This window comes from Bombina bombina, chromosome 4 (assembly GCF_027579735.1).
Source record: "Bombina bombina isolate aBomBom1 chromosome 4, aBomBom1.pri, whole genome shotgun sequence".
Classification (NCBI taxonomy): Eukaryota; Metazoa; Chordata; class Amphibia; order Anura; family Bombinatoridae; genus Bombina; species Bombina bombina.
Window position 1 is genome coordinate 1,152,396,168 of NC_069502.1, and position 17,980 is coordinate 1,152,414,147.

Below are 17,980 nucleotides of genomic sequence, written 5' to 3' on the forward strand. Positions count from 1 at the left end.
GTCTGAGATGTAGACGTGCAAAGGGTACTATGTCCATTGCTGCTACCATTAAGCCGATCACCTCCATGCATTGAGCTACTGACGGGTGTTGAATGGAATGAAGGACACGGCATGCATTTTGAAGCTTTGTTAACCTGTCTTCTGTCAGGTAAATCTTCATTTCTACAGAATCTATAAGAGTCCCCAAGAAGGGAACTCTTGTGAGTGGAAAGAGAGAACTCTTCTTTTCGTTCACCTTCCATCCATGCGACCTTAGAAATGCCAGTACTAACTCTGTATGAGACTTGGCAGTTTGAAAGCTTGAAGCTTGTATCAGAATGTCGTCTAGGTACGGAGCTACCGCAATTCCTCGCGGTCTTAGTACCGCCAGAAGAGCACACAGAACCTTTGTGAAGATTCTCGGAGCCGTAGCCAATCCGAATGGAAGAGCTACAAACTGGTAATGCCTGTCTAGAAAGGCAAACCTTAGATACCGGTAATGATCTTTGTGAATCGGTATGTGAAGGTAAGCATCCTTTAAATCCACTGTGGTCATGTACTGACCCTTTTGGATCATGGGTAAAATTGTCCGAATAGTTTCCATTTTGAACGATGGAACTCTTAGGAATTTGTTTAGGATCTTTAAATCCAAGATTGGCCTGAAAGTTCCCTCTTTTTTGGGAACCACAAACAGATTTGAGTAAAACCCTTGTCCTTGTTCCGACCGCGGAACCGGATGGATCACTCCCATTAATAAAAGATCTTGTACGCAGCGTAGAAACGCCTCTTTCTTTATTTGGTTTGTTGACAACCTTGACAGATGAAATCTCCCTCTTGGGGGAGAGAATTTGAAGTCTAGAAGGTATCCCTGAGATATGATCTCTAACGCCCAGGGATCCTGGACATCTCTTGCCCAAGCCTGGGCGAAGAGAGAAAGTCTGCCCCCCACTAGATCCGTTCCCGGATCGGGGGCCCTCGATTCATGCTGTCTTAGGGGCAGCAGCAGGTTTCCTGGCCTGCTTGCCCTTGTTCCAGGACTGGTTAGGTCTCCAGCCTTGTCTGTAGCGAGCAACAGCTCCTTCCTGTTTTGGTGCAGAGGAAGTTGATGCTGCTCCTGCTTTGAAATTACGAAAGGAACGAAAATTAGACTGTCTAGCCTTAGGTTTGGCTCTGTCTTGAGGCAGGGCATGGCCTTTACCTCCTGTAATGTCAGCGATAATTTCTTTCAACCCGGGCCCGAATAAGGTCTGCCCTTTGAAAGGTATATTAAGCAATTTAGATTTAGAAGTAACGTCAGCTGACCAGGATTTTAGCCACAGTGCTCTGCGTGCCTGAATGGCGAATCCGGAATTCTTAGCCGTAAGTTTAGTTAAATGTACTACGGCATCTGAAATAAATGAGTTAGCTAACTTAAGGGCTTTAAGCTTGTGTGTAATCTCATCTAATGGAGCTGATTCAAGTGTCTCTTCCAGAGACTCAAACCAAAATGCTGCTGCAGCCGTGACAGGCGCAATGCATGCAAGAGGTTGCAATATAAAACCTTGTTGAACAAACATTTTCTTAAGGTAACCCTCTAACTTTTTATCCATTGGATCTGAAAAGGCACAGCTATCCTCCACCGGGATAGTGGTACGCTTAGCTAAAGTAGAAACTGCTCCCTCCACCTTAGGGACCGTTTGCCATAAGTCCCGTGTGGTGGCGTCTATTGGAAACATCTTTCTAAATATCGGAGGGGGTGAGAACGGCACACCGGGTCTATCCCACTCCTTAGTAACAATTTCAGTAAGTCTCTTAGGTATAGGAAAAACGTCAGTACTCGCCGGTACCGCAAAATATTTATCCAACCTACACATTTTCTCTGGTATTGCAACTGTGTTACAATCATTCAGAGCCGCTAACACCTCCCCTAGTAATACACGGAGGTTTTCCAGCTTAAATTTAAAATTTGAAATATCTGAATCCAGTTTGTTTGGATCAGAACCGTCACCCGCAGAATGAAGCTCTCCGTCCTCATGTTCTGCAAATTGTGACGCAGTGTCTGACATGGCCCTAATATTATCAGCGCACTCTGTTCTCACCCCAGAGTGATCACGCTTACCTCTTAGTTCTGGTAATTTAGCCAAAACTTCAGTCATAACAGTAGCCATATCCTGTAATGTGATTTGTAATGGCCGCCCAGATGTACTCGGCGCTACAATATCACGCACCTCCCGAGCGGGAGATGCAGGTACTGACACGTGAGGCGAGTTAGTCGGCATAACTCTCCCCTCGTTGTTTGGTGAAATATGTTCAATTTGTACAGATTGACTTTTATTTAAAGTAGCATCAATACAGTTAGTACATAAATTTCTATTGGGCTCCACTTTGGCTTTAGCACATATAGCACAGATATCTTCCTCTGAATCAGACATGTTTAACACACTAGCAAATAAACTAGCAACTTGGAAATACTTTTCAAGTAATTTACTATAATATGAAAATGTACTGTGCCTATAAGAAGCACAGAAAAAGTTATGACAGTTGAAAATTAATAAACTGAAAAGTTATAGCATCAAATCTTTGTAAAAAACACAATTTTAGCAAAGGATTGCTCCCATTAGCAAAGGATAACTAACCCTGATAGCAGAAAAAAAAAAAAAAAAATACAGAAATAAACTTTTTTTTTTTTTATCACAGTCAACTACAATCTCACAGCTCTGCTGTGAGTGATTACCTCCCTCAAAACAAGTTTTGAAGACCCCTGAGTTCTGTAGAGATGAACCGGATCATGCAGGGAAGACAATAAACTTCTGACTGAATTTTTTGATGCGTAGCAAAAGCACCAAAAAAGGTCCCTCCCCCTCACACATAACAGTGAGAGAGATCAGTAAACTGTCATAAATTAAATAAAACGACTGCCAAGTGGAAAAAAATAGTGCCCAAAACATTTTTTCACCCAGTACCTCAGAAAATTAAACGATTTTACATGCCAGCAAAAAACGTTTAACATTAATAAATTGACTGTTATTAAAAAGCCTGTTGCTAGTCCCTTCAAATTAGGCTAAAGTTTTATGCATACAGTATAATTCCAGTGAAGTGCCATTCCCCAGAATACTGAAGTGTAAAATATACATACATGACAGCCTGATACCAGTTGCTGCTACTGCATTTAAGGCTGAGTTTACATTATATCGGTATGGCAGAATTTTCTCATCAATTCCATTGTCAGAAAATAATAAGCTGCTACATACCTCTTTGCAGATTAATCTGCCCGCTGTCCCCTGATCTGAAGTTTACCTCTCCTCAGATGGCCGAGAAACAGCAATATGATCTTAACTACTCCGGCTAAAATCATAGAAAAACTCAGGTAGATTCTTCTTCAAATTCTACCAGAGAAGGAATAACACACTCCGGTGCTATTATAAAATAACAAACTTTTGATTGAAGGTATGAAACTAAGTATAATCACCACAGTCCTCTCACACATCCTATCTATTCGTTGGGTGCAAGAGAATGACTGGTAATGGCAGTTAGGGGAGGAGCTATATAGCTGCTCTGCTGGGTGAATCCTCTTGCACTTCCTGTTGGGGAGGAGTTAATATCCCATAAGTAATGGATGATCCGTGGACTGGATACACTTAACAAGAGAAACGTTGTGTTTTTTTAAATGCAGGACTGACATTACGTTACAGGTTAAAATGCTTGCGGTACAGCTATACCGTCAAGACTGGCAATGGCTGTGTTGCTGTTTTAACGCTGAAATGGCCATTCTTTTAGCGTTAAAACACAAACGCAAAACACGTAATCTAGGTGTATGTGTTTAACCCCTTTGCATGGTTTAAACACATACACCTAGATTTAGAGTTTGGCGTAAGCCGTCAAAAGCAGCGTTAAGGGGTCCTAATGCTGCTTTTTACCGCCCGCTGGTATTTAGAGTCAGGCAGGAAAGGGTCTAACGCTCACTTCCCTACCGCGATTCCAGGCTACCGCATATCCCCTTACGTCAATTGCGTATCCTATCTTTTCAATGGGATCTGCCTAACGCCGGTATTTGGAGTCTTGGGAGAAGTGAGCGGTAGACCCTCTACCGACAAGACTCCTACCAACAAAAAAAGTTAGTAGTTAAGAGCTTTATGGGCTAACGCCGGAATATAAAGCTCTTAACTACTGTGCTCTAAAGTACACTAACACCCATAAACTACCTATGAACCCCTAAACCGAGGCCCCCCCCACACACATCGCCGCCACTATAATAAAAAATTTGAACCCCTAATCTGCCGACCGGACACCGCCGCCACCTACATTATAGCTATGAACCCCTAATCTGCTGCCCCTAACATCGCCGACCCCTATATTATATTTATTAACCCCTAATCTGACCCCCCCAACGTCGCCGCTACCTAACTACACTTATTAACCCCTAATCTGCCGACCGGACCTCGCCTCCACTATAATAAATGTATTAACCCCTAAACCGCCGCACTCTCGCCTCGCAAACACTAGAATAAATAGTATTAACCCCTAATCTGCCCTCCCTAACATCGCCGCCACCTACCTACAATGTTGAAGTGGAGCTAAATTAGGCTCAACGCACAATTTTTTTGAGCCTAAAGCAGCCCCTCAGACAACTCTAAATACCAGTGTTGTTGGAAGGGTGCGTTGGGAAAAAAAGCAGCGTTAGCTATGCGGGTCTTTACCGACAAAACTGTAAATCTAGCGGATAGTTATATGCAAACAACAGTGCAATAACAAATGTGCTATATATTAAAGCATTTGTTTTTTGCACTTTTTAATGCAGATTAAATCATCAAGCTCCTCGTTACCTCCCTTACTCTCAAGCACATAAGTTGCATCAGAAGAATAACTTTTCAGCAAGTACCAAAATAAACAAGCAAGGGTTAAATTATTAACCCTTCAGCATCTGTATAGCAAGACACCACAACGCACCCTAGTTTATATAGATGTTACACAACTGAAAATAGACAAATATTACCACAGTATAATTAACCTGCTATACAGAACACTATTGAATTTTATTTTACAAGCAAGTAGCATATTTTGAGTTACTCATTTTTTTATCTTTGCTGCAGCAGTGATTGTTGGACAGTATGTTAATAGACCAATACATTTTGTGTATGTTCTATGAATTCCAGTCCCAGCCCGTTAAGACCCTGATGTTTTAAGTCCCAGCTAAGCAAAACCTTGGTACATAAATGGGGGAAATTACACATATTCCAAATTGTGCAACATTATTGACATTATGAATAAGATACACAAATATATACACTAAAAATAGGGACGTCTCCCTGTAATGTAAATACAACTAGGAAAAAATCCTAATGAAAAAACAGGTTAAAACCTATAAATGATGAATAATGCAGATACTAATTGATAATCTATGACATAAAAAAGATATAGCATAAAAATGATAATTAAAAGATATGGCATAACAGTGATATCATAAAATAAAATAAAACTTAAAAGACAAGCACCAAGTTCATATAAGAAGAATAGAAAGAGGGCGCCACAATAGCGTGATATCGTCTGGAATGCAGGTATAGATAAAAGTAGATATTATGCTTACCAGATGGTGTGGCACTGTACTGTGACCAGTGCAAGAGAGCAGGCTAGCACTTAACAGTGGCTAGTACACTGTAGGAGTCAGGCTCCAAAGGCACTTGCTCTGGTTGCAACTTGGTGTTTATCTCCTGGTGTCTGGACTTCAGGTGCTGCAAAGGAGTGATCTTATGTGTGTTGTTCAGTGGGTATATATGAACCACAACACAGACAACTTCAAATAAAAAAGACTTTTAATATTTTATGACGCGTTTCTCAACCTACAAGGGTTGTTTCATCAGATAAAAAAAGTGAATGTTATCCTTAACAATTGTTGGCAATTTATACACATTTGCCAACAATTGATAAGGATAACATTCACTTTTTTTATCTGATGAAACAACCCTTGTAGGTTGAGAAACGCGTCATAAAATATTAAAAGTCTTTTTTATTTGAAGTTGTCTGTGTTGTGGTTCATATATACCCACTGAACAACACACATAAGATCACTCCTTTGCAGCACCTGAAGTCCAGACACCAGGAGATAAACACCAAGTTGCAACCAGAGCAAGTGCCTTTGGAGCCTGACTCCTACAGTGTACTAGCCACTGTTAAGTGCTAGCCTGCTCTCTTGCACTGGTCACAGTACAGTGCCACACCATCTGGTAAGCATAATATCTACTTTTATCTATACCTGCATTCCAGACGATATCACGCTATTGTGGCGCCCTCTTTCTATTCTTCTTCAACAGTTGTTCCATACTCTCTGGGATCAAGAGGAGCAGCCTGATTCATCATCATCTCTTTCAAGAGGACATCTGTACTCCTTATTTACCACCAATATATGGACATTAAACAGGACTAATACGGTAGACCTGATCTACTATATTCAAAGTACAATATCTAGTTTTAAATTGTTTTTTGTTTTCCTTTACAATATCAGCGCACTTTTATATCCCTCTATTGGGATATTTTTACCAAGTTCATATGTATCAACACAGTGCAGGTGGCCGTATGCAAATGAATGCCGATATTGGAACAGTGGAAAGAAAATAACGGCTTGTACCACAAATAGATTTCAAAGTCACAGTGTCACAGTGTTACAAATGCAAGCGATGCATTTCGCCCTCCCTTGGGCTTTATCAAGATGATCTTGATAAAGCCCAAGGGAGGGCGAAACGCGTTGCTTGCATTTGTGACACTGTGACTTTGAAACAGCAAGGGATATTTCAGTACAGCCTGTACTGCAACTTTAAACCCGGGTTACCAGCATCTTTGAATATCCCAAGGTGAGGGATAACTTGTGCCCCACTATTGTATTGGATCATTAAACATACCTACAGCAGCCAAGTCTGCCTTCACAGAAAGTTCCCACCAGGACACAGCAATCAGCTGCTTTTCCTTTACGCTGCTGGAGCAGCGAGTAACACCCTGAGAGGAGCCGATGAGAAGCCTGTGACGTCAGACGCCGACTCACATGTGCAGAGGTTTGCACACTTCTATCTCCAGGAACGGCAGTTACTGCAGCCGCGTTCCAAGCCTTGACCGAAGGATTTCTTCTCCTCGGTAACACCCTCTGAACACTCTCTTGACTTACGGTACAGTAAACTGTATCTATTTGTGGTACAAGCCGTTATTTTCTTTCCACTGTTCCAATATCGGCATTCATTTGCATACGGCCACCTGCACTGTGTTGATACATATGAACTTGGTGCTTGTCTTTTAAGTTTTATTTTATTTTATGATATCACTGTTATGCCATATCTTTTAATTATCATTTTTATGCTATATCTTTTTTATGTCATAGATTATCAATTAGTATCTGCATTATTCATCATTTATAGGTTTTAACCTGTTTTTTCATTAGGATTTTTTCCTAGTTGTATTTACATTACAGGGAGACGTGCCTATTTTTAGTGTATATATTTGTGTATCTTATTCTATATGTTTATTACATTTTTCACTTCAATTCCTTATATGGTGTGTATACTTTCATCTTGTTAGCGCACTTTTCTCTATCTTGAAGCTTTGGCTTCACTATTTGGTTATTAACTTGTATTTGATACATACAGAGATTGTATCTTTAGAGTAGTGTTTAGCAATACCTTCCTTTAGCGCGCACTAATCCACCCAATTTGATTTGTTTTAACATTATTGACATGCCTGGCTTCCTCAAATATTGCCTCCTACCCTCCCTAGTATTATATATCACATGGCATCCATTTACCTGACACCTGTCTACACACTGATAAATTAATATGCTTTAAAGATCATAGATAAGGTCTCAGAAAAAACTTACAGACATTAATAGAGTAAGATTGAAAGCCACAACAACATCTCTGGTGAGAGTACTGCATTGCACATAATATTATGTGCAGTGCTGAACTGAACATGGGACAGACTTAAATTGACACAAAAATCTAAATTAATGTTTCATGATTCAGATAGAGCATGCAGACAGAGTGTGTTATTGTATTGTCTTTTTATTATGCACTTCATAATTATGCATTCAAGTTTCTTTTCACTGTAAGGTATCTGAAGAAAAAGAAGTAAAAGAAAGTGAAACTGTTGCTGAAGCAAAAGCAGTAAGTAATATTGCAAAAAGTGGTACTCTAAACTGAACCCTAGGGACACTACTTAACACCAGAGTCATATCTAAACACTAGGGACATCACTAAAAACTAGAGTCATATCAAAACACTAGGGACATTATTTAACACTGGAGTCATATCTAAACACTAAAGACATCACTAAAAACTAGAGTCATATCAAAACACTAGGGACATTATTTAACACCAGAGTCATATCTAAACACTAGGTACATTACTAAACACTAGAGTAATATCTAAACACTAGGGACATCACTAAAAACTAGAGTAATATCTAAACACTAGGGACATTATTTAACATTAGAGTCATATCTAAACACTAGAGTCATATGTAAACACTACTTAACACTAGAGTTATAACACCAGAGTCATATCTAAACACTAGGTACATTACTAAACACTAGAGTAATATCTAAACACTAGGGGCATCACTAAAAACTAGAGTAATACCTAAACACTAGGGACATTACTAAACACTAGAGTCATATGTAAACACTAGGGGAATAAATAAGTACTAGAGTCATATCTAAACACTAGAGACATTGATAAGCACTGGAGAAATTACTAAACACTAGAGAGGTTACTAAGCACTAGAGACGTTACTAAGCAATAGAGACTTTAGGAAGCACTGGAGACTTTAGGAAGCACTGGAGACTTTAGGAAGCACTAGAGACATAACTAAACACTAGATACATAACTAAGCACTAGAGATGTTACTAAACACTAGAGACTTTAGGAAGTACTAGAGACTTTAGGAAGCAGTAGAGACTTTAGGAAGCACTAGAGACATAACTAAACACTAAAGACATAACTAAACACTAGAGATGTAACTAAACACTAGATACATAACTAAGCACTAGAGACGTTACTAAACACTAGAAACGTTACTAAACACTAGAGACGTTACTAAGCACTAGAGACATTAAGGAGCATTAGAGATGTTACTAAACAATAGAAACGTTACTAAACACTAGATGTAACTAAACACTAGAGAAATTACTAAGCACTAGAGATGTTATTAAGCACTAGAAACGTTACTAAGCACTAGAGACGTTACTAAGCACTAGGGACGTTACTAAGCACTAGAGACATTACTAAGCACTAGAGACGTTGCTAAGCACTAGAGACATTAAGAAGCATTAGTGATGTTACTAAACACTAGAAACGTTACTAAACACTAGTTGTAACTAAACACTAGAGATGTTACTAAGCACTAGAGACATTTTGAAGCACTAGACACGTTACTAAACACTAGAGACTATACGAAGCAATAGAGATGTAACATAACACTAGGGGGCCTATTTATGATGGCCCGTATTCAGCCTAATGCTGCTGTTTCCGCGCAAGTCTTCAGGCTTGCCGGAAACAGGAGTTAAGAAGCAGCGGTCTTAAGACCGCTGCTCCTTAACTCGTCCGCCTCCTCTGAGGCAGTGGACAGCAATCTACCCGATTGCATATGATTGATTGACACCCCCTGCTAGCGGCCAATTGGCCACAAATGTGCAGGGGGCGGCATTGCACAAGCAGTTCACCAAAACTGCTTGTGCAATGTTAAATGCCGACAGTGTATGCTACAGTAGATAATTTCTGTCCGACAGTTAATAAATCGGCCCCTAGAGATGTAACTAAACACTAGATACAAAAATAAGGACTAGAGAGGTTACTTAACACTAGAAATGTTACTAAGCACTAGAGACGTTACTAAGCACTAGAGACATTACTAACCAATAGAGACGTTACTAAGCACTAGAGACGTTACTAAGCACTAGAGATGTTACTAAGCAATAGAGATGGTACTAAGCAATAGAGACATTACTAAGCAATAGAGACATTACTAAGCACTAGAGATGTTACTAAGCAATAGAGATGGTACTAAGCACTAGAGACATTACTAAGCACTAGAGACATTAAGAAGCACTAGAGACATTACTAAAGACTAGAGACATTACTAAAGACTAGAAACGTTACTAAACACTAGAGACGTAACTAAACACTAGAGACGTAACTAAACACTAGAGACATAACTAAACACTAGAGACGTAACTAAACACTAGAGATGTTACTAAACACTAGAGACGTAACTAAACACTAGAGATGTAACTAAACACTAGAGACGTAACTAAACACTAGAGATGTAACTAAACACTAGAGATGTAACTAAACACTAAAGACGTAACTAAACACTAGAGATGTTACTAAACACTAGAGATGTTACTAAACACTAGAGATGTAACTAAACACTAGAGATGTAACTAAACACTAAAGACGTAACTAAACACTAGAGATGTAACTAAACACTAGAGACGTAACTAAACACTAAAGACGTTACTAAACACTAAAGACGTAACTAAACACTAGAGATGTAACTAAACACTAGAGACGTAACTAAACACTAGAGATGTAACTAAACACTAAAGACGTAACTAAACACTAGAGATGTTACTAAACACTAGAGACGTAACTAAACACTAGAGATGTTACTAAACACTAGAGACGTAACTAAACACTAAAGACGTTACTAAACACTAAAGACGTAACTAAACACTAGAGATGTTACTAAACACTAGAGACGTAACTAAACACTAAAGACGTTACTAAACACTAAAGACGTAACTAAACACTAGAGATGTAACTAAACACTAGAGACGTAACTAAACACTAGAGATGTAACTAAACACTAAAGACGTAACTAAACACTAGAGATGTTACTAAACACTAGAGACGTAACTAAACACTAGAGATGTAACTAAACACTAGAGATGTTACTAAACACTAGAGACGTAACTAAACACTAGAGATGTAACTAAACACTAGAGATGTAACTAAACACTAGAGACGTAACTAAACACTAGAGATGTAACTAAACACTAGAGATGTTACTAAACACTAGAGATGTAACTAAACACTAGAGATGTAACTAAACACTAGAGATGTTACTAAACACTAGAGACGTAACTAAACACTAGAGATGTAACTAAACACTAGAGATGTAACTAAACACTAGAGATGTAACTAAACACTAGAGATGTTACTAAACACTAGAGACGTAACTAAACACTAGAGATGTAACTAAACACTAGAGATGTAACTAAACACTAGAGATGTTACTAAACACTAGAGACGTAACTAAACACTAGAGATGTTATGAAGTACTAGAGATGTTACTAAACTCTAGAGCACTAGTTTTCAAACCTGTCCCCAGGCCTCCCTAACAGGCCAGATTTTGAGGATATCTGAACTGGATTTCAGGTGAAATAATCAGCTAATTAGTAAACATGGTTATTAACCTGTTCTCACGAAAGGTAATCCTGGAAATATGGCCTGTTGGGGAGGCCTGTGGACAGGTTTGAAAACCAGTGCACTAGAGACATTACTTTTGTTCATGCATAATTTTAATTAAATGACTAAAATGTATTTCACACGTTACACTTTTCTAAGGTATCTGAAGAAAAAGATGTAAAAGAAAGTGAAACTGTTGCTGAAGAAAAAGCAGAGACTGTAGCTAAAGTAGAAGCAGTAAGTAATATTGCATAAAGTAGTACTCTAAACTCAAACTCCACTATGCAGAGTCATAGCTAAATAACTGAACACTAGAGTCATAGTGGAACACTAGAGAAATAAACACTAAAGTATAAACTCATAAGTAAATACTAGAGTTATAACTGAACAGTCACATCTAAATACTAGAAACAACAAAACATTAGACACATGAGATAAATTGTTAAACATTACAGACATATCTAAACACTAGGGACATTACTAAGCACTAGGGACATTACTAAACACTAGGGACATTATTAAACACTAGAGTCATATCTAAACACTAGGGACATTACTAAGCACTAGGGACATTACTAAACACTAGGGACATTATTAAACACTAGAGTCATATCTAAACACTAGAGACATTACTAAGCACTAGGGACATTACTAAACACTAGGGACATTATTAAACACTAGAGTCATATCTAAACACTAGGGACATTACTAAGCACTAGAGACATTACTAAACACTAGGGACATTATTGAACACTAGAGTCATATCTAAACACTAGAGACATTACTAAACACTAGAGACATTACTAAACACTAGAGTCATATCTAAACACTAGAGTCATATCTAAACACTAGATTAATATCTAAACACTAGGGACATTACTAAACACTAGAGTCATATCTAAACACTAGGGACATTACTAAACACTAGAGTCATATCTAAACACTAGAGTCATATCTAAACACTAGGGACATTACTAAGCACTATAGACATTACTAAACACTAGAGTCAAATCTAAACACTAGAGACATTACTAAACACTAGAGTCATATCTAAACACTAGGGACATTACTAAACACTAGAGTCATATCTAAACACTAGAGTCATATCTAAACACTAGGGACATTACTAAACACTAGAGTCATATCTAAACACTAGGGACATTACTAAACACTAGAGTCATATCTAAACACTAGAGTCATATCTAAACACTAGAGACATTACTAAACACTAGAGTCATATCTAAACACTAGAGTCATATCTAAACACTAGAGTCATATCTAAACACTAGGGACATTAGTGTTTAGATATGACTCTAGTGTTTAGTAATGTCCCTAGTGTTTAGATATGACTCTAGTGTTTAGTAATGTCTCTAGTGTTTAGATATGACTCTAGTGTTTAGATATGACTCTAGTGTTTAGTAATGTCCCTAGTGTTTAGATATGACTCTAGTGTTTAGTAATGTCCCTAGTGTTTAGATATGACTCTAGTGTTTAGTAATGTCCCTAGTGTTTAGATATTACTCTAGTGTTTAGATATGACTCTAGTGTTTAGATATGACTCTAGTGTTTAGATATGACTCTAGTGTTTAGTAATGTCTCTAGTGTTTAGATATGACTCTAGTGTTTAATAATGTCCCTAGTGCTTAGTAATGTCCCTAGTGTTTAGATATGTCTGTAATGTTTAACAATTTATCTCATGTGTCTCATGTTTTGTTGTTTCTAGTATTTAGATGTGACTGTTCAGTTATAACTCTAGTATTTACTTATGAGTTTATACTTTAGTGTTTATTTCTCTAGTGTTCCGCTATGACTCTAGTGTTCAGTTATTTAGCTATGACTCTGCATAGTGGAATTTGAGTTTAGAGTACTACTTTATGCAATATTACTTACTGCTTCTACTTTAGCTACAGTCTCTGCTTTTTCTTCAGCAACAGTTTCACTTTCTTTTACTTCTTTTTCTTCAGATACCTTAGAAAAGTGTAACGTGTGAAATAAATTTTAGTCATTTAATTAAAATTATACATGAACAAAAGTAATGTCTCTAGTGCACTGGTTTCCAAACCTGTCCACAGGCCTCCCCAACAGGCCATATTTCCAGGATTACCTTTGGTGAGAACAGGTTAATAACCATGTTTACTAATTAGCTGATTATTTCACCTGAAATCCAGTTCAGATATCCTCAAAATCTGGCCTGTTAGGGAGGCCTGGGGACAGGTTTGAAAACTAGTGCTCTAGAGTTTAGTAACATCTCTAGTGTTTAGTTACGTCTTTAGTGTTTAGTTACATCTCTAGTGTTTAGTTACGTCTCTAGTGTTTAGTAACATCTCTAGTGTTTAGTTACGTCTTTAGTGTTTAGTTACATCTCTAGTGTTTAGTTATGTCTCTAGTGTTTAGTAACATCTCTAGTGTTTAGTTACGTCTCTAGTGTTTAGTAACATCTCTAGTGTTTAGTAACATCTCTAGTGTTTAGTTACGTCCTTAGTGTTTAGTTACATCTCTAGTGTTTAGTTACATCTCTAGTGTTTAGTTACGTCTCTAGTGTTTAGTTACATCTCTAGTGTTTAGTTACGTCTCTAGTGTTTAGTAACATCTCTAGTGTTTAGTTACGTCTCTAGTGTTTAGTTATGTCTCTAGTGTTTAGTTACGTCTCTAGTGTTTAGTTACGTCTCTAGTGTTTAGTAACGTTTCTAGTCTTTAGTAATGTCTCTAGTCTTTAGTAATGTCTCTAGTGCTTCTTAATGTCTCTAGTGCTTAGTAATGTCTCTAGTGCTTAGTACCATCTCTATTGCTTAGTAACATCTCTAGTGCTTAGTAATGTCTCTATTGCTTAGTAATGTCTCTATTGCTTAGTACCTCTCTATTGCTTAGTAACATCTCTAGTGCTTAGTAACGTCTCTAGTGCTTAGTAACGTCTCTATTGGTTAGTAATGTCTCTAGTGCTTAGTAACGTCTCTAGTGCTTAGTAACATTTCTAGTGTTAAGTAACCTCTCTAGTGCTTATTTTTGTATCTAGTGTTTAGTTACATCTCTAGGGGCCGATTTATTAACTGTCGGACAGAAATTATCTACTGTAGCATACACTGTCGGCATTTAACATTGCACAAGCAGTTTTGGTGAACTGCTTGTGCAATGCCGCCCCCTGCACATTTGTGGCCAATCGGCCGCCACTAGGGGGTGTCAATCAATCATATGCAATCGGGTAGATTGCTGTCCACTGCCTCAGAGGAGGCGGACGAGTTAAGGAGCAGCGGTCTTAAGACCGCTGCTTCTTAACTCCTGTTTCCGGCAAGCCTGAAGACTTGCGCGGAAACAGCAGCATTAGGCTGAATACGGGCCATCATAAATAGGCCCCCTAGTGTTATGTTACATCTCTATTGCTTCGTATAGTCTCTAGTGTTTAGTAACGTCTCTAGTGCTTCAAAATGTCTCTAGTGCTTAGTAATGTCTCTAGTGTTTAGTTACAACTAGTGTTTAGTAACGTTTCTAGTGTTTAGTAACATCACTAATGCTTCTTAATGTCTCTAGTGCTTAGCAACGTCTCTAGTGCTTAGTAATGTCTCTAGTGCTTAGTAACGTCCCTAGTGCTTAGTAACGTCTCTAGTGCTTAGTAACGTTTCTAGTGCTTAATAACATCTCTAGTGCTTAGTAATTTCTCTAGTGTTTAGTTACATCTCTAGTGTTTAGTAACGTTTCTATTGTTTAGTAACATCTCTAATGCTCCTTAATGTCTCTAGTGCTTAGTAACGTCTCTAGTGTTTAGTAACGTTTCTAGTGTTTAGTAACGTCTCTAGTGCTTAGTTATGTATCTAGGGCGCGATCCGATATCGATCGCAGTTTGCGGCGCAAGCGAGGAGACCGGCGTCGCCCGCAGTTTCAGCTCGCAACTCGAGCCATCCCATATAAGTCGCCGTCAGATGCTAACGTGCCGTAAGTCTCACAAACCAGCGATGTCCAGAAATCTGCGTAAGTACAAATTTCTGGCGTCGCCAGTGACTTGCGGCACGTTAGAATCTGCCGGCGCCTATAAAACCTGACTAAAGTCTAAAACACCCGCACTGTCTAACACGCCTCCCTAACATAGCCCGCACTGTCTAACACGCCTCCCTAACATAGCCCGCACTGTCTAACCCTCTATCCGCTATCCCCCCTCACTAGCCTAACAATAAAAAAGCTATTAACCCCTAAACCGCCGCTCCTTTACCCCGCCGCCAGCTATATTATATCTATAACCCCCTAAAGTGAGCCCCTAACACCGCCGCCATCTATATTAAAATGATTAACCCCTAATTTAATCTACCTACCCCGCCGCCAGCTATATTATCTATATTAACCCTAAGTATATTATAGTTAATATAGTTATTACATTATATATATTAACTATATTAACCCTAATTATATTAGGGTTAATATAGTTAATATAGTTACTATAGTATTTATATTAACTATATTAACTCTATCTAACCCTAACACCCCTAACTAAATTTATATTAAATTAATCTAATTCATTTATAAACTAAAATATTCCTATTTAAATCTAAATACTTACCTATAAAATAAACCCTAAGATAGCTACAATATAATTAATAATTACATTGTAGCTATGTTAGGGTTAATATTTATTTTACAGGTAAATTGTTAATTATTTTAACTAGGTATAATAGATATTAAATAGTTATTAACTATTTAATATCTACCTAGTTAAAATAATTACCCAATTACCTGTAAAATAAATCCTAACCTAAGTTACAAATACACCTACACTATCAATAAATTTAATAAACTACAAACATCTATCTAAAAAAACAATTAAATTAACTAAACTAAATTACAAAAAAAAAAAAACACTAAATTACAAAAAATAAAAAAAAGATTACAAGATATTTAAGCTAATTACACCTATTCTAAGCCCCATAATAAAATAATAAACCCCCAAAATAAAAAAAATTCCCTGCCCTATTCTAAATTCAACAAATTTCAAAGCTCTTTACCTTACCAGCCCTTAAAAGGGCCTTTTGTGGGGCATGCCCCAAAGAATTCAGCTCTTTTGCATACAACAAATACAATACCCCCACCCCCCCATTACAACCCACCACCCGCATACCCCTATTCTAAACCCACCCAAACCCCCCTTAAAAAAGCCTAACACTACCCCCCTGAAGATCTCCCTACCTTGTCTTCACCACACCGGGCCGAACTCCTGATCCGATCCGGGCGATGTCTTCCTCCAAGCGGCAAAGAAGAATTCTTCCTCCGGCGATGTCATCCTCCAAGCGGCAAAGAAGAATTCTTCCTCCGGCGACGTCTTCCTCCAAGCGGCAGCAAAGTCTTCATTCTTCCGGCGGCATCTTCAATCTTCTTTCTTCGCTCCGCCGCCGCGGAGCATCCATCCCGGCCGACTGCTGAACTTGGAATGAGGTACCTTTAAATGACGTCATCCAAGATGGCGTCCGCCGAATTCCGATTGGCTGATAGGATTCTATCAGTCAATCGGAATTAAGTTAAAAAAATCTGATTGGCTGATTGAATCAGCCAATCAGATTCAAGTTCAATCCGATTGGCTGATCCAATCAGCCAATCAGATTGAGCTCGCATTCTATTGGCTGATCGGAACAGCCAATAGAATGCGAGCTCAATCTGATTGGCTGATTGGATCAGCCAATCGGATTGAACTTGAATCTGATTGGCTGATTGAATCAGCCAATCAGATTTTTTTAACTTAATTCCGATTGGCTGATAGAATCCTATCAGCCAATCGGAATTCGGCGGACGCCATCTTGGATGACGTCATTTAAAGGTACCTCATTCCAAGTTCAGCAGTCGGCCGGGTTGGATGCTCCGCGGCGGCGGAGCGAAGAAAGAAGATTGAAGATGCCGCCGGAAGAATGAAGACTTTGCTGCCGCTTGGAGGAAGACGTCGCCGGAGGAAGAATTCTTCTTTGCCGCTTGGAGGATGACATCGCCGGAGGAAGAATTCTTCTTTGCCGCTTGGAGGAAGACATCGCCCGGATCGGATCAGGAGTTCGGCCCGGTGTGGTGAAGACAAGGTAGGGAGATCTTCAGGGGGGTAGTGTTAGGCTTTTTTAAGGGGGGTTTGGGTGGGTTTAGAATAGGGGTATGTGGGTGGTGGGTTGTAATGGGGGGGGGTATTGTATTTGTTGTATGCAAAAGAGCTGAATTCTTTGGGGCATGCCCCACAAAAGGCCCTTTTAAGGGCTGGTAAGGTAAAGAGCTTTGAAATTTGTTGAATTTAGAATAGGGCAGGGAATTTTTTTTATTTTGGGGGTTTATTATTTTATTATGGGGCTTAGAATAGGTGTAATTAGCTTAAATATCTTGTAATCTTTTTTTTATTTTTTGTAATTTAGTGTTTGTTTTTTTTTGTAATTTAGTTTAGTTAATTTAATTGTATTTTTAGATAGATGTTTGTAGTTTATTAAATTTATTGATAGTGTAGGTGTATTTGTAACTTAGGTTAGGATTTATTTTACAGGTAATTGGTTAATTATTTTAACTAGGTAGATATTAAATAGTTAATAACTATTTAATATCTATTATACCTAGTTAAAATAATTAACAAT

At 38.3% G+C, this 17,980-nt stretch overlaps 1 protein-coding gene across 43 annotated transcripts in view; it reads left to right on the plus strand.

The window, feature by feature from the left end:
* LOC128658091 (calpain-8-like) overlaps nt 1-17,980 on the plus strand; it is a 268,397-nt gene that overhangs the window by 176,675 nt on the left and 73,742 nt on the right. For 29 of the 43 annotated variants that reach the window (XM_053712555.1, XM_053712553.1, XM_053712567.1 and 26 more), the window contains 2 exons: nt 8,046-8,099; nt 11,562-11,639. The exons of 5 other annotated variants lie outside the window; for them this stretch is intronic. In XM_053712555.1, the coding sequence (XP_053568530.1) occupies nt 8,046-8,099; nt 11,562-11,639 (132 nt within the window). The remainder of the gene's footprint in view (nt 1-8,045; nt 8,100-11,561; nt 11,640-17,980) is intronic. 9 more of the 43 variants (XM_053712547.1, XM_053712559.1, XM_053712571.1 and 6 more) reach the window with 1 other exon arrangement.